This window comes from Thermobia domestica, chromosome 2 (genome assembly GCF_964235325.1).
Source record: "Thermobia domestica chromosome 2, izTheDome1.hap1.1, whole genome shotgun sequence".
Taxonomy (NCBI): Eukaryota; Metazoa; Arthropoda; class Insecta; order Zygentoma; family Lepismatidae; genus Thermobia; species Thermobia domestica.
The window spans coordinates 36,489,587-36,515,961 of record NC_137455.1 but is presented as its reverse complement, the minus strand read 5'-3'; the positions used below and the strand labels follow the sequence as shown (position 1 = coordinate 36,515,961).

The following is a 26,375-nucleotide window of genomic DNA, read 5'->3' as shown; positions in this document are numbered from 1 at the left end:
TCTCTAATCTCCTTCGGTCACGCACTTGCTTGGATTCGGGCACACTAATTTGGATTGGACTCGTGCTCACTCGTGTTGTCTCACTTCCGTCAACTGGTCTCGATCTCGCTACCATCAATGTAACTCGAGCTCACTGACATCAGCGTGGTTTTCACTAATGTGGGCTTGGGTTCGTTATCTTTAGTGTGCTCGTGCTCATTATTCTCGTTGAAGCTCGTGCTTATTTAGTCCCGGGCTCATATCTTTCAATGAGGCTTGCACTAACTAAGTTCCTTGTAGCTTGTGCTCTCTGATCTCTTTCGGGCAAGCGCTTACTTGGGCTCAGACTTAACACTCAGTTGGACTCGAGCTCACTGGCGTTAGTAGGGCTTGTACTCATTTTTGCCTGGGCTCACATCCTTCATTCAGGCTCGTGCTTAGTCAGGTTCTGGCTCAGATCCTTTAATGAGACTTGCAGTTATGAGCCTCCTGGCACTCGCGCTTACGAATTTTGTTCGGGCACATTTTCCGCGAACTAAACCCAAAATATAGTAGAAACACGTAAAAACAAGAACATTTATTTGAGCAATCTCAACCTAAAAAAATAAGGCCCAAACAACGAAGAAACACAGTGCAAGGAAAAACAACCAATGCGTTCCGGGTTCTGTGACTTATGAGGGCTGCAATTAGAATTATCACTAACATTTCCTATCAATATTCATAAAACAACAACAATGAGTGGATGATAACATTAATAGAAATTTATTATAATATAGCAATTTACCCTGCGTATTTGTAGTGTTAGAATTAGTAATATTTTTGTCTCTATGTAGTTTCAACAATCAAATGAAGTTAGAATATGCTCGTAGTATACAAAAAGGATATGCTGAAAGCAGAAGACGCGATTTCCTCTCTTCCGCGTGACGTCACACTTCCAGCGACCAATGCCACTTCGAATCGCATATTTAGCAGCCCCTGGGTGATGGTCATAGTCATATGGATAACACAAAATGTGGTTTTTGGAGATGAAAATATTTTGAAAGATCTTATTGACTACAAGAACTGTATATTTGTAAGTACTTCATATTACACATGATTTTCTCGCAGTGTTAGAAGTAATAGATGAATCAAAGAAAAGTTACGAAGGCAAGATTTTTTTCCTTGCACTTCTTGAGGACGTGACACTTCCATATGTACTATTAAACTTTGACACGGAGAAGTTATCTCCTTGACAAATAAATTCTAATATAAAAGCTGTCCTATGTTGACAAAAGTAGGGTAAATAGTGTAAAATCATTAAAAGTGTTATATGATTGTACTGTATCGCCGGATCACATAAAAATCGAAAAAAATATCAAAATGTACTAATTCGGGTAGATCATGTTACGTTACATTACAGTAGGTTAGGTTGACTTACAGGTCAGTTACCTTCAAAACAGAGGCGTGTAAACTTTCACAATTTGTAATAGAAAATCACTATTTGAGTATAAATACGGCGTCCGGATGTATGACATAACTACAGTACAAAAACACGAACCAACGTGTGTTAGGTGGTCACTAAAAAGCACGAACGCTATCTAACACAATCAGATCAGGGAGAAGCTGTTGAGCCTGTTACATACAGCGGGGGTGTGTCTGAAGTGAGCAGGCAGGTGCCTTGTTTTGTTACTAGTATCGCTTCACTTGTAAACATAAAATACGCAGTGCCGTAGTGCCCTAACAGGTTAGATTAGTAACATTACAAGCTCGTTATTTTTCTATAATTCTATGAAACTCAAAGCACGATATGTCACAACCTTGACATGTACGTACCATTTCTACACTGCCTTTCCCGCCACTAAATCATAAAAAGTCTACCTCTTCGCCAAATAGTCCATTACAGTGTCGCTTACATCATAAACAACGAACAACAGTAACAATTTTTTTTTTTTAAACTTCAGCTCTCGCCTGACTTTCACTCACTCTTCACAAACGAAAATAAGTTCTCCAATTTGCCTGTTAAATTTCCTAAAATTTGGTCCGGCAATACAGCACTTAATCCTGTGAAACAAGGATTAAGTGTTATAAGAACTCATATCACAGAAAACCTTTTATTAATATGTTATACGCTTGATATACTTAATAACTGCCCAAAGATGCATTTAGCCTAGGACATTAAATTGTTAAAGATGATGACAACAACTACTTAGCACTCATGCTTTTTCTAGTGCCCACCTAGCAAAAGTTAGTTTGTTTTACATTGCTTAAAGTCATTTATGTAAGTGATCGCAAATGAGTAGTACGATTTTAACTTTTATGCGGCTGCAAATTTATTTTCAGCAGCCAATGGTTAGTTGATGTGAGCAAGCTTTTTATTATTATTATTAATCGAAATGATGTTACAATTCTGGTAATATATTAGGTTAGATTTTATACTTTCAATTAGCATTTACCTTCACCTAAACATTTGACTCCCTTTATCTAAACATAAACCTTTTCAGGAGTTATGGTCACATACATCGTATTTTCTCTTCTAAGACTTTTCGGTGCAGATTATGAATAGTACGTTGGATTAAGAAACTTTTTTTTTTTTTTTCAATATTCCTGCTTTAAACGATTCCCTAAGAGCAAAAAATGACCACCGGGCTTTTAATTGAAGATCGGCTTCATAATAAACACAAATTCAAGAAGAATTTATAGTTCTTATACTGTGGTGCACAACCATCAGTAAAATACTCAATTTAGGTTCTAGGTCATCAGTAAAAATACAAAAATTCCTGTGTTGCAGAACTTCATCTTCTTTGAAATAAAGAACACAAACATGCAGTGTGCAACTGCCATTGGAATCCCTGGACTTCATCTTGAATGAAAAATGAATAATTTTCACTGAAAACTATCAGTATCAACGCTTCATTGGTAGACATTCCTTTCTAGATATTAGGTACCGGTAACGAGATTGCTGCTTTAGTTTGTATGCATGTGGAATAAGCTTGGCCATTTTTTCCGTGTTCAGTGATAGTTTTAATCAGTTTCTTTAGTGTTAAGGTCTGCATTACCAAGTTAGTTCTATCTGTAATTATCCACTGCGTCACTTCAACCATGTCCGCAGGATCAAAGTCTTCAAACTTTGACATTAAAACCTCGTCCAATATTTGGAACGAAACACACTTATTGCACACCGTGAGCATACAGTACAATCTCTGTTGTCTTTACTGCACACCATCACCATCTTAATGAGATCATGTGTTTCTTCCAATTCAATGGCTGTTAGTAGTAGTTTAACATTTTGGTGTATTGTACACACAGACACACATTGTATGTGGAGGAGGTATTTATAGGATGCTTTTGCTGATACCAATTATGGAATAATCCAGACCTAGCATCATGTGGCATATTTTCAACTTATTACAGATTTATTGTATTTTTTTATGGTTCTTATGACTTACCCACCACCATTTTTTATTATTATTATTGAATGAGTATATTGCTACGATTCTTCACACAAAATTTCATGCAAGTTAAGATGGGAGCTGATAAGTTCTTGCTATTACAATGTTAGGCGTCTTTTACCTGCAGTTTTTTAAATTTACTGATGATTTTCTCTTTTCCTTCTACCGTTGCAAGAATAGCTTTTATGTATGTAAAATACATTTATAGAGGAAACAAACAAAATTAAAGTTAATGTTTCTACGTTAACTTTAAAGAAAGTTACACCCTCTTTTCAATGTGTCCTTAGCTCTCGCGACTACTATTTCTCAGGTTACAGACTTCAGTTTCAAACGTTCATAAGTCCAGGGCCAATGGACCGATTTTGAACCGGTTTGCAGTTTTCGATTCAGCATCAAAACTACATAAGCACTTGAATTTTCATCAAATGACTGCGACAGGTGGGTATCAAATGACTGGCTGAAGTGACGTGGAATGACCCAGGCGTGAAGAAAACTGCACGTGGGAAGCATTTGAAATATAGACTAAAAAATACATGAAAGGGGCATTGTTCAGGTGAGTTGTTTTAGAGTACAAAATAATAATAATAATATTTCGGCCACGGCAGTGGTAGAGGAGTTGCCTTCAAATGAGAGACCAGAGTTGAGTTTCCTGTCAGCTAAGTAGCCACACTTCTTTTTACTTCAGGTCTACTTTCTTACAATTATCTACATTGCAAGCACGTATATTGAACAAGTACAATCACCCATATTTTCTAATGGAATTATCTGTCGAACTCTTATTTTTCTTTTATTTTTTTATTTTTATTTTTATTTTTTATTTTTTATTTTTTTTTTTATCAGCTGTCAAAACTTAGAAAATATACATAACTGCGAGTATTACAGAAATTAACACATGCTCTTAAATGATCAGACGAAAATCGTGTCTTGCTAGAATTATCCTAGACAGTTTCTACAGAGACGTTGGGCTTCTTCAGTAGATCGAAGTTACTGAAAAATTCTCTCATTTCACGAAAATGTACAATGTCATCTTGTACTTAATTGTACAGGTTCAAAACTGTTGAAGAATAAAATCATTAATCTTTAAAAACACAAGAGCTGCTGTTTTTCAAAATTCTTGATGTAAAATGGGTTCCTGTTACAACACACAACACCAGAGCAATTTTCAGGTTTAAAAGAATTAATAACTGATTAAATTTAGTAATTGCGTACTTCGTTATTATTTATTTTAGTGGTATAATTGATTGTTTACTTCGTATTTATACTATTCACCCTAAACTTGTTTTAATTAACTTCGACTTACCAAGGAAGACAGGTGTCTCTGTCGAAACTAGCAGAACGCATTATGTTGTAAGTTTTTGGGAATATTTACCTTACATGCGATTTTAGCTCTTGAAAATGTGCCTAAATGAAGTTTCAGTTCATACTTAAATTTTAAATGATAATTCCGTGGAACGAAATATAGCCATTACATTTTCAGCACAGTTACTAACAACTTGACTGCCAAGGTGATTTGAGGGTAGTGGTCCCACGAGACCAATACAATTTCTTCTTACCTTTGGCTCTATTATGGATAGTTATATCACATGTTTGTCGCGATATTTTGTTTCTCCCGAAAATGTAGCAATGGGAGCCGAGCACCATATGTGATGCTCATGGCCTATCAGTAATTTGTGACAATGAGCATCATATATGATGCTCAAGAATCTGGATAGGTTAGTAATTTCTGATAGCATACATGAGCATCATCTATGGTGCTAATGGGCCCACAGACAAATAAAGTGAGCACCAGATGCTTATGGCAGTGAACCTGTTAATGACACTAATTATCTTTTGACTACAGAAAGTATTGTTCAACATTCCTCTAAGAATTCTACAAATCATGAATGAAAATAACGTGTTTGCCCTTTTGAATGGCCAATTCTCTTTGATTTTTGAACTGTGTCCACTACTTGTCCCTTTCCTTCCTATAGAATGATCAGTTTTCTTTGATTCTTGAACTGTCTCATCCACTTGTCCTTTTCCTTCCTATAGAATGGCCGATTTTCTTTAATTCTGGATTCTTTTTTAATCATATTTTTTCTTACGTATTGTTTGTGTTATAATGAGGAAAAAATATAGAACAAGTTTTCTTTATGTAATTTAAAATATACAGTTAACGCTTTTAACTACATTCTTTTCCTACTTGCAGTAACTGGAAATCTGTACAATGGACCTTCCAGTAAAGAACGAAACTTATAAAGATGCCAATTATTGGAATGAAAGATACAAAATGGAGGAATCATATGAATGGTTTGGAAGCTACGTAGACTTTCGTCATATATTAAAGGAATTCGTCTCACCGCAAGACAGGATTTTAATGTTGGGTAAATTATAGTATAATTCTTCTTTTCAAATTAAGAGCAATAATTCTATACTAGATTCAACTATTCATTAATTTTCTAAATGCTGTTAAATGCTAAACTTAAGGAATTTTAGTTGCAAATATTTATGTAATTTGTTTTACTAAGGTAGCATCGAAGTTACCGTACTAATTCAGATTTGATTGATTGTTGATTCGAATAAATAATTGTCTTATTTTCTCTTGATTTTAGGTATTTAAATATGCATATGTTGAATTTTTTCGTGCTCTTTTGAACTTCGAATTAAAAAAAGAGGCCGCCGTATACATGTCTGTTACAAGTTTTGTTAATTTGAATTTGAATACGTATCAGAATTATAGAAGTGACATTTACGGGCATAACTCATTTACATGCTATTTACTGTCTATGACTTTTACTGGGAGTAAAACTTGATAAAGCTTTCATATATGATTGGAAAGGTCAAGTGATTAGGAATTCGCATAAAGCGATGAATACATGTCTTCTGCGAGATACAGGAAGCACATACTGAACATCACAAATAAGTCGAATGCATGGTGACCTAAATAAAAACATCATAAAACATAACCAGGTCTCCAAAAATCACGAGTGCCTGGTCGTCATGGTGTCTGGAAATACGAGTCGGAGCCTAGCTTTTTTGATGCTACTATTCCTAGTTTTCAGCAGCCAGTAGTACTGATTTTTATATTCTAAGATTAATTAGAAACACGTTTTGTATGAATTGGTTATGAAGTTCAACGTTTCCAATTTACCTTGAACCTTGCTGTATGTGTCTGTTTCTTCGTTAGAGTCAACAAGATTTTGTAGCTTCCAGATTAACCATGAAAAGTGCGGGTTCAAATACAGGAATTGAAGCAATTTCAACTGACCATGTGAAAGAAAGACTCGTATTCACATATTGAATCGGAATCATATGCCTGGAATGAAATTTTAGAATCTGACAACGTTATTGTTACTTTTTATACAAGTAACTACCTCTTAAGGCCATAACATCTAGATCTATGAATAAATTGGATATTTATTATTAGGGTGTCGCACGGATAATGGCTGTTTTGTACAGTCATCTTTAAACATTTATAAGTTAGCTGAAAAGAACCATTATAGTCAATATATTTTGTCAACGAGAAATAAGTTGATTTATGCCGGTAGCCTAGAAATCCGGAGTTCTGGAGCCGATGAAGTTGAAAGCGGTTTATTATTATTATTATTATTATTATTATTATTATTATTATTATTATTATTATTATTATTATTATTATTATCAACATAGTTTTCGTTTTGGAAGCATTTCTCGCGCAAGAAGGTTTGAGATACTTGGAAAAGTGGTACTTGGTAGGCGACAGGTCCAGCGAGTGTGGTGGGTGGTCGAGAGTCTCATAGACAAACTCGCTTTTTTTTTTTTTTTTTTTTTTTTTTTTTTTTTTTTTTTTTTTTTTGTCGCGTGCTCATTGCAACACGTAGTTTAGCGTTGTCGTGTAGAAACATTGGTCCTTTTTGTTGACCAATGCCAGACATATACACTGAAATTTTTGGTGCATTTCGTCGATATATTGACAGTATTTCTTCGCTGTTATAATCTCGCCTGGATTCAGAAAAGTGTGATGGATTAGACGGCCGCGAACCACAAAACGGTAATTATTCTCATCTTTTCATGCAACTTCGGCTTCGGAAAGTGTCGCGAAGCCTAGTCTTGATCCAACTATTGTGCCGAACGTCGTCGATTGTCATAGGGAATCCACTTTTCGTCGCACGTCACAATCCGGTCAAAAAAGAAAAAAACAGATCGCTTTTGTTGCGTTGAAGATGATTTGAAAAACCTCAAAATGACGATTTTTTTTTTTTTTTTTTTTTTTTCCCAAAAAAATCGTTCAATTCATGCGGCACCCACTTGCCGAGCTTCACAACTTTTCCGACTTGCTTCAAATGGCGAGCAGCTGTAAAATGGTCTACGTACATTGGCCACTTTGTACCATCTTTAAGCATTCATAAGTTAGCTTAAACAAAACTTTATTAATAAAAATAAGAACCATTATAATCAATATATTTTTATCAATAAGAAACAGTTGATTTAAACCGGTAACCTAGAAATCTTGAATTCTGGAGGCGATGAAGTTGTTGAAAGCTTTTTTTTAAACAAAAATCATAATCAATAGATGAGAATAATTACTGTTTAGTGGTTCGCGGCCGTCTGATCCATCACGTATGTTGAACTCTTCGACAATTTCTCGTGTAATTTTGAATGGATCGCCTTCGAAAAACGCCTTTAGTTGGTCGTTGTCAACTTCTGTTAGTTGCGACCCTCTTCATCTTTGAGACTGAGATCATCAGTGCAGAATTTTGCAATTGATCTGCGTGTGTTACGTTCGGAAGCGGTGTCATCACCCCGTGCTTTGTTGATATTTTATGTTGCTTTTGCATCATTGTAACCAAGTTTGAACTCGAAGTAAAATGATCCGAATTTCTTGTTTTCTTAACATTTTTATAAACGATGTAGGAAGGTAAAAAGTGTAATAGCATAGCATTAATTGGTAAAGCAAAAAACACACTTAGAATGATATGTTTAATGATCTATGATCCATTTCTAATCTATTTACTGAAAATTTATTAAATTATCAATACGTAAACATAGGCTATAGCAAAATGGTCATTTTTATTTTTCAACGACTGGTATTCGAGCACCTGGGTTTCAGAAATAGCGCCTAGGTTTGAAAAAATTATTTTGAGCCCTGAGCATAGCTTTATTTTTAAAATTCCAAGAGTTGCCATTCAAGAACAAATGACTACATTTTCTATATTTGAAAAATTATGATTCGTGATTAACGCCTAGGAATAAAGTTTACATTTCGTTTTCACGGACTTCCAATAAATAATTCATGTACATAATCCAAATCAACTTCTCTTAATGTATCTTTCCCTGAAGAAGGTCAGCAGCGAATAGCGAAATGCTTAGAACAACAATTGACTAAAACTACTATGCGTGAAATAAAAATTATAGTGCAGTAGACTTCACTTTTAAGGCAGCATATTATCTGCGTCATTCAATAGATAAACAAACGACATTTACTTGCACATATGTTAAGGTACACGTACAGTAGAGAACACACTTGTGCACAGTAATGTATACATTGAATAAACACACAGAACCACACATACCCAAGTGGCAACCTTAATTGTATGTTTTCACTTCATGAACTTAGTTTGTTTTGATTTAATTGTCTTTATATGGCCACCAAAATCCTCAGTTTCATTTTTGCGTGAAATACAACAGTAATAACATTTGTTGACTCAATAAACCTTCTTAAATTTTCAACGATTCTTGAAACTATAGATGATTTGAAACACACACTTTCGTCATAAAGTCACTTTATGACCTATTTTGCCTTCGCCATCATCATCACCAGATGAATTGTGTTGTGTCACTCTTTCCTGTGGCTGCCTGTATGTAACTACAAACTGTAGTAATCGTTATTCTGATTAGGGGATGTAATGTGCACTTCCTTCAGGTAAATAGAGACGCTATATAGTTTAGATCTCAACATAAGGAATACACAGTTAAGGGCATCTTTGAAGGGGACACACTAAACTACTTATCTTTGAACCAAAGCTTCCTCAGCTGAAGTATCTAACCTTAGTAGATTATAAAATAACGAGAAGGTGTTTCAAAACTATTAACTACATCTCCATTACATGCTTAGGGCGGCGGGGGTTCAGTGGTAGAGCGTTTACCTCTAGTGCATGGGGTCCTTGGTTCGATCCCAGCTCGCGCCAAGTGAAGTTTGTGGTGGACATACACCGTGTGCATGGATTTCCTCGGGGTTCTCCCGTTTCCTCCCACTTTCTTCATTCCACCATTTCCTTCATTTCTCATCATCACCGTCTCCTTTAACGTAACCGGGGTAAGCGTAGGACGTAACAACTTAAAATTTCTATTACATGCTTCAATGTGATGCATGTTGCTCTAAGAAGTAGGTCCTAATATCACCTGTAAGGAGACTATGTACTTCACCCTCTCACATCCACTTGATACTCTGACATTTACACATTTTGTTCTACATTTTGTTTGTGTTGTAGGCTGTGGAAACAGTGTGTTGAGTGAGGATATGTATGAAGACGGATTTTGTAATATAGAGAATATGGACTACTCAGAAGTAGTGATAGAAAACATGCGCAAGAAGTCGCCGGTGACTCAAGCAATGAAGTGGCACGTGATGGATGCAAGAAAACTGGATTTTCCGACTGATAGTTTTGATGTAGTAGTGGAGAAAGGAACGTTAGATGCTATGATGGCAGGAGAAAAGAGTGTGTGGAATATTTCACAAGAGACGGCCACGTTAATCGATACTGTATTGACTGAAGTAAGTCTTTGCTACAGACCATTTTATTCAACGTTTCTGCACGCTTCGATAATGGGGAAACTTGTTGCTATGCTTTGGTGACGGTAATAGTTTTGAAAGTGCTTTCTTTGCATGGACGGAAAAAGCTTTCTAAAACATTTTGTGAACTTATTTTGAAACATATATTCGTTTCAGCAGAATTGACGAATTATTGGCCATATCATTGTTTTCGGTTATTTGTACAAGGTATCAAAACTTTTTATCTTATATGTTATTATCTGAATATGGCTGTGCAATATTTTAGTTCGACAAAATGTTGGACTAAATTAATAAGGAGATGACGATTATATTTCATTCTCTTCCTGATTTTGACATTTCTGTCAGAAAATTTAGGGGTAGTGACGGCAATTTTGTTGAGGTTAATTTCAGTAAGCCGGAAAGAATATATCATTGTTGAAATCTTTATTTTTATAGAGGAATGAAATTTGTATGAAGTACCTCCTTGAGTGCAATACATGATACAGTATAAATAAGAAGCGTATAGCTGTATCGAAAAAACAAAACCTGCCTTTTTTCTGGCTGTTATTAGAATCTTAGCTATTACTGTGACTTCAGAGTAACAAAATTGAAGATTTAATTTGTGGAGCAGACACAGCATTGCACATGTCCTTTTCAGCACGGGAGCTATTTAAGACACGGATTTAACCTGAGATTCAAACTATACAAATCCGTGTCTCACATAAAAGGCGAGAACATTGTACATTGCTGTCATCGTGGAAAGAGCACGGGAGTCACATACAACGAGTACGTTGTATAATCAAACACGAGTCTAAAAGAGGGCAATAAACGATTTGTAAACTAGCCACAACTGATTTTCAGTTTCTGTTCATACTTTTTCAGTGAGTGACTACGTTACTAATAAAATTAAAATATATTTTCTTTGCTATGCTTTTACTAACTGTTTTTCTATAAAGACAACCTTTTATCTGAAAGAAATGAAGAGCTATTGGGGAACTTACTTAAGAGCTCAAGCAAATGTGTATCAGTCTTGTGTAGCTTACGTAATGTGTATATATCACGTTGTCTAACAAGTATTAAGCCTTGGAAGTCAAAATTTAGAATACATTTATTGCTATTAGAAAATAATAATACGAAACGACGTATGCAGCACTTTGTTTCATGACCTTGCTTCTACCATTTGTCAGATAACACCAGGCCCGTATTTAGGTAAGTGCTATTTTGTGCTCGAGCACAGGGCGGCAAAATTTTGGAATTCTTTTAAGATTTACAACAAAGTAATATTTAAAACTAGCAACCCGCAGAGTGCCACGCAAGCGTGAGAAAATATGTTAATGTGTTTAATTCGCTCTAATTACAATGGTTACCAATTAGCTAGCTTAACTGATTATTTTTAAAAAAGTCTTCCTAGCCCACTCCCATCCCCAAGGGGTAGGGATGAACTTGAGCATCATGAACACAGATACCGGTAAACTTAGCGACCTCGAAAACTACGAATTGAACACTAATATCTGTCGTTTTCGATTACTTTTAAAATCTCGTCCACTCCCTGGAGAGTGGAGTATCACTTTGAAGTTGAACTGGATTAAAACTGTCACTATTCATCTCAGCCACCTCAAAAACTATGAATTCAACTCTAATATTGGTCGTTTCCGGGGGGATTTTGTGCCGAGAGCGGCAAATTATTTAGAGCACAGGGGCGCACAATATATAAATACGGGCCTGGATAACCCCATAGTTCCACCGCTGTAGAATTTCTGTGGTTTCTGCTCAAAATGTTGAGACACGTAGTTTTCATAGGCCTGTTTTGAGACTAATCTAACACCATCAGGAAGGTCTGCAGAAACCTAAACAAATGACAGTTTGACGATCCCATGTCGTGGATATACGATAGATGCATTAAAACCTACCAGCCAAGTACTGTCAATTTCTTACAGATGGCTAAAGATGTATATGGTCTGGCGTTGTTAGTATGGAATACGACACCCTTTCTGTTGATCTGTTCCGATCTCTTCTTTTGAATTGCTTTCTTGTGCTAATTGTTGACAGTACAGATTCGGGTCTGTCGTTCTGCCAACTGGCAGCAGCTCGTGGTACACCGGTCGCTTCGGCCACGATCTTTTTCTCATATTGTTGTTGTAAGTTATGCACTTTTCGTGATCAACCGCTTCAGAAGTGGCTCGAGTTTGTTACGCTTCAGTAGTGATTTGCAGATAGAAATTCGATCGAGTAAATATTTTTGAGTCAAAACATGTGCCACCCAAACGTCAAGCTCCTTATAGTCTGCTTTCTCCAAATAGTTTAACACTGTTTAGTAATGGATGTTTGGGTCATCGGTCGGGTTGCTTGCAAGTCGGTCTTGCTCGACTTTTGCCAGAATATCGTCCATTTTTAGCGTGATCAGTCGCATTGCGAGGAGCATCTTGGACATGACATTTCCAGAACAATAGAGACTGAATCATCTTTCTGCTTTTGCTTTTAATAACGTATCTTGACCATAAACAGCACAAATTTCTTCAAGACATTTGCTCCTTTATCGAAGTAACATTATAAAATTACCGAAGCAGTTTTGCGGTAAATTCATTCATTCGGCCACGATCTTTTTCTCATATTGTTGTTGTAAGTTATGCACTTTTCGTGATCAACCGCTTCAGAAGTGGCTCGAGTTTGTTACGCTTCAGTAGTGATTTGCAGATAGAAATTCGATCGAGTAAATATTTTTGAGTCAAAACATGTGCCACCCAAACGTCAAGCTCCTTATAGTCTGCTTTCTCCAAATAGTTTAACACTGTTTAGTAATGGATGTTTGGGTCATCGGTCGGGTTGCTTGCAAGTCGGTCTTGCTCGACTTTTGCCAGAATATCGTCCATTTTTAGCGTGATCAGTCGCATTGCGAGGAGCATCTTGGACATGACATTTCCAGAACAATAGAGACTGAATCATCTTTCTGCTTTTGCTTTTAATAACGTATCTTGACCATAAACAGCACAAATTTCTTCAAGACATTTGCTCCTTTATCGAAGTAACATTATAAAATTACCGAAGCAGTTTTGCGGTAAATTCATTCATCTTCACGGCGCACACTTTCCAACTGATTATAAGAATTCCATCGCCTTTTGAATATACACTAGCTTCTACTATCACTTGTCAAGTGAAGTTAGGCCTACCTGCTACGAGTCATAAAACTTGAATTTGGGACACTAACGCCATCTCGTGCCCAAAAGACTCAATACTTTTTAGACTACGTTATATATATATTTAGCTTTCACGGCATTTGAATAACATTTAGCTTTCAATACTGAATGTTTCATCATCATGGTGAAAACTACAACTTTTTAAAAAAATCTTTTATTCCCTTTCTTTTGTGTACATCCTAATGATGACACATTCGTTCTGTTCATACTACAGAAACGTTCGCTCTGTTCTGTTCATTAAATGCTTTATCTCTTTGTGATTTATTTGTACATACTTCTGTCAGATACTTCAACAATCTATAGTGCTTCAAAATACTAACAGAACCTAAAAAAAATTAACATTATTAATGTTTTTATGCTACTATTGAAGTATAGCTATATATTATATGCTATGTATTTAGTACTGTAAAAATGTAAGGTCTATATTGAGAATCTACGGATTTATATATTAAAATTTTTAACTACTGTAGTGAAAAGTATTTTGGAAATTCGTCCTAAAAAAATTTATACAAATGGGAAAGTATCATAAATCCCATTCTGTAATGTATACCAAGCCTTCTTTTCTCACAAATCATTTAGTGGCCTTATTATAGCTTTATTTCGTTCTCTTTCCTTTTTAGGATTGATACAATTCACCAAATGAACGTTTATTTTATTTTGTGTTAATTATAGTGTGCTTCTTTGCTTGTCCACAAAATCTTTCTTGAAGTCAAATTTCTGTTTCGTTTGGGATAAGATTGAAGTCAGAATCAGAGCCTATCATTGAGTCAGTATCATACATGCTAATAAATTCATTATTAATTTTACACATCCGACATCCGACGTTACACAGTCACTGTTCGTCGCACATCATACTCATCTTGCAGTGTTTTCCGCAAAGGTAGTTTTGCGGGGTGCGAAGAAGATTAGTCTGCTGGTGCAAGATCTGGTGAAAACATCAGGTGGGGGACTTTTTTTCTCAACCACAATCTTTATTCTTAGTACAGGTTCTTCTTGCCGTGTGTGGACGCACATTATTGCCGTGCCGTGGATGAGTACACTCTTGTGCGATGAACTGCAACAAAACGTTTCTTCTCCTACAATGCAATCCGTAGGCGTTCAAGTTGATGACAGTAGATATTTTTCATTGATTGTCTAGTTACGTGGCAAGTGCTTAGAATAGATTGCCTTACTAAACACTCAACATCACTTTACAGGAGTGGAGGTTACGTTTTCGCACAGTTTATGCGGCTCCGCTTTAGGTATCTGTTGACGTTTGCGTGTAATGTTGTAGTAGATTCATTCTCTGTCACCATTCTGTCCAGAAATACCTCACGTCTAGGGAACTGCAGATGTCCACTCCGCTGTTGCTTCTGTTGAGGTGTTAATGAATGGGATACCAATTTACCGAGTTTCGACACGTACTTAAGGTCCTACAGATGACGACGAAAGGTCGAATGGATAACATGGTGTTTGCTGACCACTTCTTCAATAGTTTGCATTGGATTTGGCTCCACCGCTGTTCACAAGGCATCGTTGTGCAGCTGTACAGGTCTCCCTTCTCATGGCTTATAGATGAGGCTGGTATCTCCAGACCTCTGGCAATTCTGCACATCCATAGCACCCTGATCATATTTGGCATTGATGTTTCGTGCCACTGAATGTCACGGTAAAATTCATACATAACATGTCGTATGTGGCTCTGCAATTCTGCCATGAACAAACGCAAGACACAATTCCAAAACGTGGAGTACACCGTTGTCCTTCTAAACAGTGCTGCACAATGAATTATCCTATATGACACAGCTATAGCACGATCCGTCTACTTCACTGTTCGCTCGTCAGATGGTGTTAGTGGTGGCAATCGAAAAACGTACATTAATTATGGAATGAGTCGATAGATCTGGTTTCTGTATGCACCAACGCAGTTCAAATTAGTGTTCATGCAGATTAGTTCAAATTCAAACTTAAACTTTCTAACCTGAATATAGTTCAAGGAATTTTGTTGCACCATTGAAACTTTAAATTAAATACTGTAAATTAAAGCCCGAAAATCGGTCGTTCAAGGTTAAACCGATTCACCCGCCACTTGATCGAGACTAAACGTTGAACGTTGTTCAACAGTTGAACTTCGTTGGTGCACACGGCTCTAAGTTTTCCTTTAAAAAATATGCAAAAAAAAAAAGAAAAAAAAAAAGAAAAAAAGTGAATTACACCACTATAAATTTAACCTATCAGTATAAATGAAACTGCTGAAGCTCAGCTGAAAAATTAACTGTTAATTAAAAATTAATTTAAAAATTTGAAGATAATTGTTTAGTTCAAGGAACAGGATTCATAGTTGAATTTCTTACATATATTAACTATCCAGGCATCTTTCGGGAATTTGCCGAGCTTGAGAAGATACCAGTTGATTGTATAAAGGCCCTCAGCGCCCATGGCCTGTGAATTACAAAGAGAAAAGGATTCTGAGGAAGAGACCATTACGCTAAACAAGCGTCGAAGTTTCCTTTGCAGAAAATCTTATTCTAGCGCGCCGTTCCCCTTCCCTCAGTTGTCCCTAAGTAATCTTAACAGCCAAGTTACAAACTAACATATTGATAAACATTCATCTCTTAAAATATAATTTTCTCCTATTCCTAGTAACGATTTTAGCCTCAACGCCACTAGAAAAAAAAATGGAGAAATACCTTGTTCTCGAACCACTATTGTGGTTGAACATATTAGTTGCTGCAGCCATTAGCCATGTCAGCTATTACACTATCAGTTGTTAAAAAGTTTAAAATTGATTTAAGCAAATTGATATGCACTATAGTTTGTAAAATAAAATGGCGCAGGCATATTGCCGGAAATCGCCCGTGTTAAACTAGTTATTCTTCAGCTATGAACATCGTAAATATTAATATTATTATCATCAAAAATGTCTACACTCAGAAAGAATTTGTATCATACTACAAAAGAACTAAAAACGAACATTTGTATAAAAGTAAAATTGAATTAAATTGGAGTTCGAGATGGTTGTCCCTCCATCGACGCCATATTACCTCGAACTCCAGAAATACCTTACCACACTAATAAGAAAAAAAATATTCCTAGCAACTGTTCGATTATTGGTGTTTTTAAAAAAATAAATTATGAAGTAACAATGATCTTAAAGAGTATTAAAAATTTTGAACATTGAAAGCTTTCTTTCTGTTGGGAAATTTTCAGTTTAAATAAATTTGATTGATAGTATCCAGTAAAGGTTTAGTCTGTATTGGAAATCCACTTTTCTCAGTAATTAATTAACATATAGGTGGTCCTTGGTTATAACATTGTATCTGAAATTTTATCAAAATTGTGCCCGAACTGAAACAACTTGAAATACAAACGAAAATTTCGCGCAAACTTTGCCTCTGAAGGCGAACACTGCTTTGGAACTGCAATGCCCAGCTCGTGATTCGGTTTCCCCTGCATTTGTGTCACCAGTGTGCTTTGTTTCGGTTCGTTGTTGGAAGCTGGAGCGAAAGGCCCTTGTACGTCTCGTTGCCTTTGTACCTGTTTTGCGTTATTTAAAATAATCATAATAACTTCGAGTTATCGCCATGAGTGCTAAAAACTTCATTTTTGTAAAAATATTATTATTATTATTATTATTTGTTTAACAGTTTATCTTAAAACGCAGCGTGTTTACTGTTAAAACCATTCAAGTTCATGGAACCCAGGAAGAGATTATTCAAGATTTTATTATTTTAAAGGGCAAAATTTGTTTCGGAACTCGAACAGGTTTCTGTAATGGATTAAGTTCATGCACCAAGGCATCACTGTACAAATAACAATAATAGGTAGGGACACCGCACTAAACTTTTTTGGTTTCATTTCTTAAACTAAATTGACTTATTACTGAAACATTTGTTTGTGAAACACGAACAAAATTATAAGACATTTTTGGAGAACTTCATCCGAAGAAATCTCGCCCCCAGGAGTAAACTACTTGTTGTAGATTTTTTCACGACAAATGAGTTATGTCCTATTGTCAGATTAGCAATGAAGTATTTATTTATGAAATTGGAAGAAAATTATCTGAGTCGCTTTTTGAGAAAATTATTCAAAAAGAACTCATCACCAAGAGTAAACACTATCCCTTTTGGATTTGGGTGTGCAAAGAACATATTTCCCTCTCACTAACGTGCTGCTGATGATGTAGATGGGTTTCCTTTTATGAACCTGGAAACGATTCGTCCTTGTATACCGACGGATGAGACTAAACGCTAAATCCACTTGTATTCATTATTTATCCAGTGGGACTTACAATGAGAATAGTTATTGGGAGTGTTACTTCTTATGGGATAAATTGAGTTACGAGTTATGTTACAGACTTGGCTGTTTATCTCAGAAAGGTTAAGGTGTTGGTCTGGTAGTTACGGGTGATTATACTAGAGATTCAATCAATGAAACTAAGAAGTATACTCAGTTTTTAAACCACGGATCTGTGTCTCAAATCCAAAATCTTGACGTGTGCAGAAAAATGTCAATTTGAGAGAAATACGTTCATCAACATAAGTAAATAGGAAGTTCTTACAGTTAATGCATACACAGTTTTACATGACACTTAAGATATACATACTTCAATTTAATGCATACACAGTTTTACATGACACGTAAGGTATACAATAGAAACAAACAACAGAATTGAAGACCTCGGTGCAAGAAGGGTCTTATTTTTTTATTGATTTTGTATTTTACATTGAAATATACGAATTAAAATATTCACTTTAATTCTGTACAAGAACGGTACAGCTCCGCCCAATATTCCATAAAATATTAGAGAAAAGGACTTGCATTGTTTTCGCATTAGAACCAAATATTATTTGGATTATTATATGTATTTGGAGCAAGAACGGGACATAACCAATACATAACAATTAATTACACATAGATAACATAATATTTTATTAAAATATCATTAAAATTGGTTTCATAGAAGTGAATTATATAAATATGAAGACAAAATCTTTAAAAAAAAATACATTTTTAAAACTTTTTTTGTGATTCCTGAAAAATTTTAAAAAGCGTAGCTGTCCCTTTCTTGCACCTAGGTCTTTAATTCACATATGTAGACATAACGCTATTGTTTTCCGGCTTGTTTGGACAATTTAACAAGCGGGTAGAAAAAACAAAACTAACAAATCCACGTGCATAAATAAAGATCTCGATAAAATTAAAATATTAATTTCCATTTTTACGTTCTGAGTCCACATCCCGGCAACATAAATGAACTTGCCATGCATAGCGATATTTTACGATTCATAATTACCAGTGAATAATATAATAATATGTGATAAATACAAAGTTAATAATTCTGGTATCTGAGTTCTATATGAATATAGTGTACTGTATATAATTCGATCAAAGATAAACATCATAATTGAAAAATTAGCATTTCCAAATAGTTCTATTAATATTATAAATCAAATGCCAATATGTAATATAATGGTATATAGATGTCCATTGTCTGAAAAAAAATCAATCTTTATTAAAGAACTAGCTCAGTGTCTTTATCATTTCATATTGAAGACCATTTTAAAACGTCTATACATAGCACATTCAATGTTAATCTGATTGTTATCAACGAAGTTTGTTTACTGTCTTACCGAGGACCTTGAACTACCTACTGTTCATCAAAATCTGACTTATGATTTTTCACATTCTTGGAAACAAAGTTCTCAGCAAAGTTTAACACTTGAAACAGAAAATTAGAGAACAGTTATTGTTATTAGCAAGTTTCAATGTCGCTAATTCTCTTGAAAAAATTACTGTTTTTATTTAAATGTTTCCCACACGTATTAATCGAAAATGTTGACAACCAACTATAATGTTAATGTATTTACGGTTCAAGCTTTCCTTCACTAAGTACTGATGTAGCACTTGTGTGATGAATGTAGTGTAATGATACTGAAATAACTGGTATTGAATCTCAGCATGATGATTTTTGATGATAGTAGCGGGACCAGAAGAAACTACTATCATCAAAAAATTATGACAGCATATCGGGCGTAAAACAATGATTTTAGATCGAACTAATGATCTAAATCAAACCAGCTTTTTTCATCATAACAGCAAGTTTAAGTGGATGTCGTTAGTCACTAGGCGGGAATCGAACTGAAGCACTCTAACTTGACGATAATTCAGGCACTGTTTGGTAATAGTGTCCCACCATTTCGATAACGATCTGAGACTGGCCTAGCACTACAGATGGTAATACTGCTACACTTGGATATTCTTTGGAGTCATATTCACAATTCTGGGAAATGAGATGAATTGTCCAGTGTCGTCTTTGTAACAGTGTGTGTTAGTGTCAGTGTGAATTCTGTTGTGGTAGTGGGGTCGGGGGAATTTCGTGTATGTGGGTGACAAAATATAGAAGTGTTCATTGAATTAGTGTTAGTGTTCGAGCGTTTCATATTATAGCTTCGTGTGTGATGCACACTATGATTAGTTGGACATTGTTAGCTTAATGTCAATTGTAAGTACTAAATAATACATAATAAAACAGTCCTATAACTATAAAATAATCATAAAATGTAAAAACAAGTACGGCTATGATGGAGTATAAGCGTATTAGTTCTTAAATCTATAAATTAACAGATTACTTAAATCAGTATACGTATTATATAATTAATGAAATTATGTACAACGTCAATATTATCATAAATTCTATTGTGACTGATGTGCGAACAACATGCGGCTCAGATATGAATAAACAGCAAAATGTTATATTCGTCTTAGTATTATAACTTTAATTAATATGTCTATTAACTAAAAAATAATGTCTAAAGCAAAATATAGTTTAATGTTGTGATTGCCATTTGTGCACTATGCAATAGGATTTTAACTGAAGTCTGTATTCGTAAATATAAATATGTCAATATCAAGATTATTAGCGTAAATCCTTCATGTGTGTTCGCCGACAGACAAGAGAGATCTTGGCTCTAGTCTAAAATCATATTAAGTCGAAAATGTAGTATATTCTTGACTTCTTATATCTATTCAGGAAAAGTATTGTCTTAGCCTTAGAAAAGTATTTCGTTATCCTTATCGTTATCGTTATTATAAAATCCTTATTTAAGGTGGTCATCCATAGTCAGATCTATGAAAAGATATTTATAAAAATCACATTTCTTTATCATCCAGTTTCCATGCGAAATTCCGAGTCAACATTTGGTGTTTGACTATAACAAATAACCGTATCTAACTAAACATCTATTAGTCGATCAGGGAATTACTTAATTGTATTTAGCACTGTACCATGACTTCATCATCACGATTATTTTAATTTATTTCCTGTATTTTTTTTCATTTTTAGTTTATTTATTTATTTTATCATTTTTTTTTAAATTGTTAGTTCATATTCGATAGACTGCTATTTGATACATTTGTAGCGTCTTCTGCCTGTATAAGCAAGTATTACTTATATATATTCTTATTGTTTGCTGCTTTCATTTTATATTATTTAATATATATATCAGGGTGTCTATCGGTCACGAAAGTCACGAAAAAGTCACGAATCAGAAAACTGTCATGAAAGTCAAGAAATTTAGCTTTTGACTCACCATTTTTTTAAACTATACAAATATAAGTACAGACTAGAAAATTTTGTTCTATAAAACGTCAATATTCACCATCAAAAATGTCTATGTCGGCTTCAGACGCTACCAAATCGCAAGCAAAGCACGCTTCTATTGCTTGCGTGAAAAATCGGCCTAATTTTCATCCAGATTCGCTATTACGAAATTTTATAATTTGGTAAAGAAAAAGCCACGAAATTTTGTTTTGGAATTTTAGTAGACACTATATATATATATATATATATATATATATGTCTACCATATTATATGTTGACTAATATCTGTCAGATTAATAGTAAGTAAGTTAAATTTAAGCGTTCAATCTTCCTAAAAAACCGCTAAGAGAATAGTAAACATTTTAAATATTCATCATATATGTCTAAGCGTTGATGTTATTTTGTTATGTACTTGTATATTGAAGTGAATATATTCACTCAATTGAAACTGAATTCAACTTCCTGCAATTCAAATTAATGTTTATATTTTGAATGTTTATTCGGTGCTCGTGAGTAGGAGAGAAGAAGAGAGTATGGCTGTTCTGGGAGCGGACGGAATAGCGTAGTGGCTAACGCACCGACACAGTACGCCGAAGATCCCGGGTTCAGTCCCGGTCCAGCCATGCACTTTTCACTCTTTGTGTATTATTAAAATCTCACATACAAAGGATTTCAAGGATCGTATAAAATAGAGGCTCTGTCTGTACAACAAAATCGTGAAGCTATACGTCACAGTTTCGCCTCTCTCCACTCGGCCCGCTCCGTCCACTAAGATCACAGTGTTCTGAGCCAACATTCATGTTGGAAACGAGAGTAGCCAATCAGACGTGTCGATGCTCGGTTGTTTTTTGGACTTCATTGAGTTAATAATATGAAGATACATATGGGCAGATCCTCTATTTTATAACATCCTTGTTGAATTTGGTGTGTAAAAATATAAATTTAAATCGGTGGCTGTTTCCTTCTTTCATTAACGGAATGGTATATACCGTATTTGTGTATATTTCTGAGAATGGAGGTTGGTTTTAACCCTAAGTTTATACATCACGTTGTGGAACTTTTGTGCAGAAAACTCAGTTTTGAGTCTAAATCGAGTCTTCTCTTGTTTCTTTTCTGATAGCTTTCGCTTTTGTGCGTCATTTAACTTGGAATCGAACCCGCATAGGAGCACTCAGAACATGAATGCAGACCGCCTTGTATCATGTAATAAAATAAACTTAGTCACTACCACATGAGAAGAATTAACCAACTCTCGCTAATTTTCTGTAATAATGTCTATTTTATTTTTTCAAAATAATAATAATAATAGGGTTCCTAATAGTCAGGGAAAAAGACTGGAAATCTGGGAAATTTTATAAAATATATTTTTTCTAGCATTAATTGTACGCAAATTTCAGCTTAGCCAAGCATTAATAATCACAGTAGGGAACGTTGCTCAGATTTTTATGGGTGGTAAGTGGAATGTACGTATGAGCAATTTATTATTATTTGTCTCTATAGAATAAATGTTCTCATATATAAGTATTTACCGTTATTTATTCCATATTTATATGTCAACGTCATTCGACACTGTCGTGAAAGTAAGAAAATTTCCTGCCAAAGATCAGGGAAAAAGTGAGGGAAATAGATTTCTCCAGATCAGGAGGAACCCTTTGTGTATATACAGATGGTGATCAGAAAAATGGAAACACCTGTAGTTGACAACACATCAGATGTATGAGTTAGCAGTGGTGTCGTGGCGCCCGCAGCGCCGGACCGCTGGTGGTGGTGTGTTAGGTCGGTCTCCATACTACGTCAGGCGCAGTGGAATAGCAGTGGCCAGTGGCTGCAGCAGACGGAAGTAGTGTAAAATGGGAGACCTCTCAGATTTTCAAAGAGGGCAAATTGTTGGTGCGCAGTTATGTGGAGTGAGTGTGACGGCAGTGGCTACTGTGTTAGATGTGTCGCGTGGGACAGTGTCGAAGGTGATGACGCCTACACAACACACGGGAAAACCACATCGGGGGAAGTGGGCGGAAGAAAATCATGAGTGACAGGTCACGCCTAGTATTAAAGCGCGTTGTCACGCAGAACCGTCGTGCCACTGCGGAGCAAGTGACGGAGGAACTCAATCAGCACCCCCCACCCCCACCCTGTTTCGACAATCACAGTCCGCCGCGAATTACATGACATAAACTTACGGGGTCGTGTTACACGTGCCAAACCGCTAATCAAAGACCATAACGCTTTCGCACGCCGCAAATGGTGCCGCGACCATGCAACTTGGACCGTTGAGGACTGGAAACGTGTGATATGGTCGGATGAGTCATCCTTCACCCTATTCCCAACCACAGGCCGTGTTTATGTGTGGAGAACGCCCAAAGATGCTTATGATCTGCAGTGTCTCCGCCCAACTGTGAAACATGGCGGCGGCTCCTTGATGCTGTGGGCCGCAATATCATGGTTTTGATTGGGTCCTATGGTCACACTTAGCGGACGAATCACTGCCAACGATTATGTCGAAATTTTAGGAGACCACTTGCATCCTATGGTCCGGATGTAGTTCCCGGACAATGACGCCACCTTCCAGGATGATAAGGCACCCATTCACACAGCTGGCGTTGTTGCAGCGTGGTTTGAGGAACATCGGGATGAAGTTCAACACCTCTCCTGGCCCGCCCAATCCCCAGATCTAAACATAATTGAACATCTGTGGTCCGTCTTGGAAACACGACTCCGGCGACGATTTCCACCTCCAGCCTCTCTCACAGAAATGGCCGATGCCCTACACGAGGAATGGTATAAAATTCTACTTGCTACCATTCACAACCTATGCCTCCATCCCACGTCGCGTCAAGGCTGTTCTGAAGGCGAAAGGTGGTCCGACACCATATTAATCTGTTAAGCTGCAATTTCGTTCAGGTGTTTCCATTTTTCTGATCACCATCTGTATATATAATGCAAAAATTGTTACGAATAGAAGTAATAGACGAAAAGTTAAGTTTAAAATACATAATTTTTATTGATTTTTTTTTTAAATTTATGACTTTCGAATTTCATTTTTATTAATTAACAGTATTGTTTGAAAATAGTAACTTTTCGCAACAATCTATTAATTTTCTCATGCCTTTAATTTTACGTAACTTCCGCAACTCAAGGTATAGTAGTGAAGACTGTCAGTTTTAATTGATTAATTTTGAATTACTTTTAATTTTAACAGTTGACTTTTTATAACATTAACTTTTGCAACTATGCGTGTATAATCTTACCAGGTCATATTTTCCGACCTGTTGATCTGAAAGTTCATATATAAAAGAAATTTCATTTTATTGCGATGGAATGTACAGTTGATTGCAGTTGTGCAATTCACTCATTTTATATTCAGATCAATTGAGGAGTTTGATGTACTGAGGGCGTAAGCGAGTTTACGCCCTTTTTGCATCAAACGCATTTGTGGCTTTTGCTATGCTTGTTTAGCCTCCTGGTAACATTTCAATTCAATATCGGAATAAAATACTGCATATTACATTGTTTTATGTAAGAAAAAAAAACTACTAAAATTTTCAACATCGTTTTTCTCCAACTGCATGTTTCAGAGTTACGCCCTTATTGCATCAAACTTCTCAATTGTAGTCTTAACACAAATAGATTTACAGTATAGAATCTAAATACACAAAGGATTATGAAACAGTTTGAACGTGCACGCAAGTTTCACTCGTGGTCAAGCCTTCACCATATAAAACTTTGTTCGTTGGTTATAGGTAGAGCTAGATTGAATAATTGAGCGTCCGGAATTGACTCCCTCTACCGGTTTATTTACAAATCCTCAAAATATGTTACAATAGTATTTACAAATACTAATATATAAGGTTTTGGGTAAATATAGGTGTTTCTTGACCAGATGGCCTTAGGAGCGAGCTACGTGAGGGGTTGTAGAACACTCTTTCCTTTACAGCAAGGAGAGGGGGTTAAAGTTTTGTTAAGGCTCTGTTGCAAGCCCAAGCCGGGTTGTGGTTAGGAATCTCACGCTGCTCCACTGCAAGCAGCGAAGAGAGATAAAGTTAAGAAACCGTTAGCTCCACTGCAAACTAAGGCTTTGGGGTAGGGTAGGTGCCTCTTAGACTTCACTGCAAGTCTATAGAGAGAAGACTAGAAAACTGGTGAAGATTTGCCGGCTGCATTCCATTATATAAGGTCCTGGCCGCGGTAGCGCTGCTGCTGTTCTGTCGTCGTTTGCTTTGTAGGAGGAGCCAGCGGTTCGTCTTTGATTTTTACAGTAAATTTACGTAATACGTACTGCTTTATTGTAAATCCATGTGATGATGATTACAAACAAGAGCTCAGAGTAGTGTTTGTATACAGTAGCACGTGGGATATTATAATATAAACATGTCCTTTGTAACCTCAAAACAAATACAAAGTAAAAAATTAGGTCCTATTTGAAATTGCGCTTAATTCATTCAGATCTTTACGATTAAGTGTTAAACTGTATTTTTTATGTAGTGATATACGATAACAATTTCTTTCTTTGTTTTAGGTTAGCCGAGTGTTGAAACCCAAAGGAAAGTTTATTTCCATAACATTTGCTCAGCCACATTTCCGTCTTCCATTGTACGCACAACTAAAATATTCCTGGGACATTGATTATTTTACATTTGGTGAGGCATTCCATTACTTCTTTTATGTGGCTTCAAAGGGAAAGGAATTGAAGCCAAAGTTATTGAAACCAGGAAGGGAGAGAAAACATTCTAAAACTGTTGTGTGGCTTGAAGACAACCACTCAGATGATTTTCTACAACATATATGTTTAGATGACGGATAGATCGTTATTGTCTGTTTTAAGAATTCACTTAACATATCCATTGGAGAGAAAGATTCTAGTTTCATAACTTCAGGAAACAACTCTGTCTTGAAACAAAACAAGTGTCCTGATATTTTTTATGATAATGCTTGTAACTGCAAATATTCATATGTTTGTATTATTTTTGTACATAATTTTTAAAAGACGAGCGAAACTCCAATGTTTTATCAGGTGATTTTATAGACTGTTTTATCTTGTAGTAAATATTTGTTGTTGAATAATCATACATATTTACAAAATAAATAAATAATTTATATATTTACTTTTGTGCTTAAATACGAGATATACTCCAATTGTTTCTTATGAGTAACAAATTATAATCTCTCACAAGGAAGTGAAAGTACGAGTAAACAAAGAGAGAGTGCAGAAAAAATGAACCCTCCATAAGTAAAAGTAATGACAGGCATACGTAAGTAGCTCAAGTACAGTGGTAACAATTATATCAATTGAATCAGTGCGTAGAAAAAGGAGAATATTCCCCAACACGTTAAACTGCTTACCGGAAATACCATTGCTTACGTAAAAATATCTGTATGGGAGATTTGTAGCGTATGTTAAGACCTTTCATTTGCCAAAATTCCAAAAACGTAATGGGATTGCATATTTATTTATAGAGAAATTG

General features: G+C 35.6%; 1 protein-coding gene across 1 annotated transcript; it reads left to right on the top strand.

Annotated features, from left to right (window-relative positions):
• The first annotated feature begins 880 nt into the window (after positions 1–880).
• LOC145671476 (EEF1A lysine methyltransferase 4-like) lies at positions 881–26,015 on the top strand. Its single transcript, XM_081740671.1, has 4 exons — positions 881–1,051; positions 5,596–5,770; positions 9,857–10,140; positions 25,430–26,015. Exons 2-4 carry the CDS (start codon positions 5,614–5,616, stop codon positions 25,712–25,714), a joined length of 726 nt encoding a protein of 241 aa, XP_081596797.1. The 5' UTR covers positions 881–1,051; positions 5,596–5,613; the 3' UTR covers positions 25,715–26,015.
• The last annotated feature ends 360 nt before the right edge of the window (positions 26,016–26,375 follow it).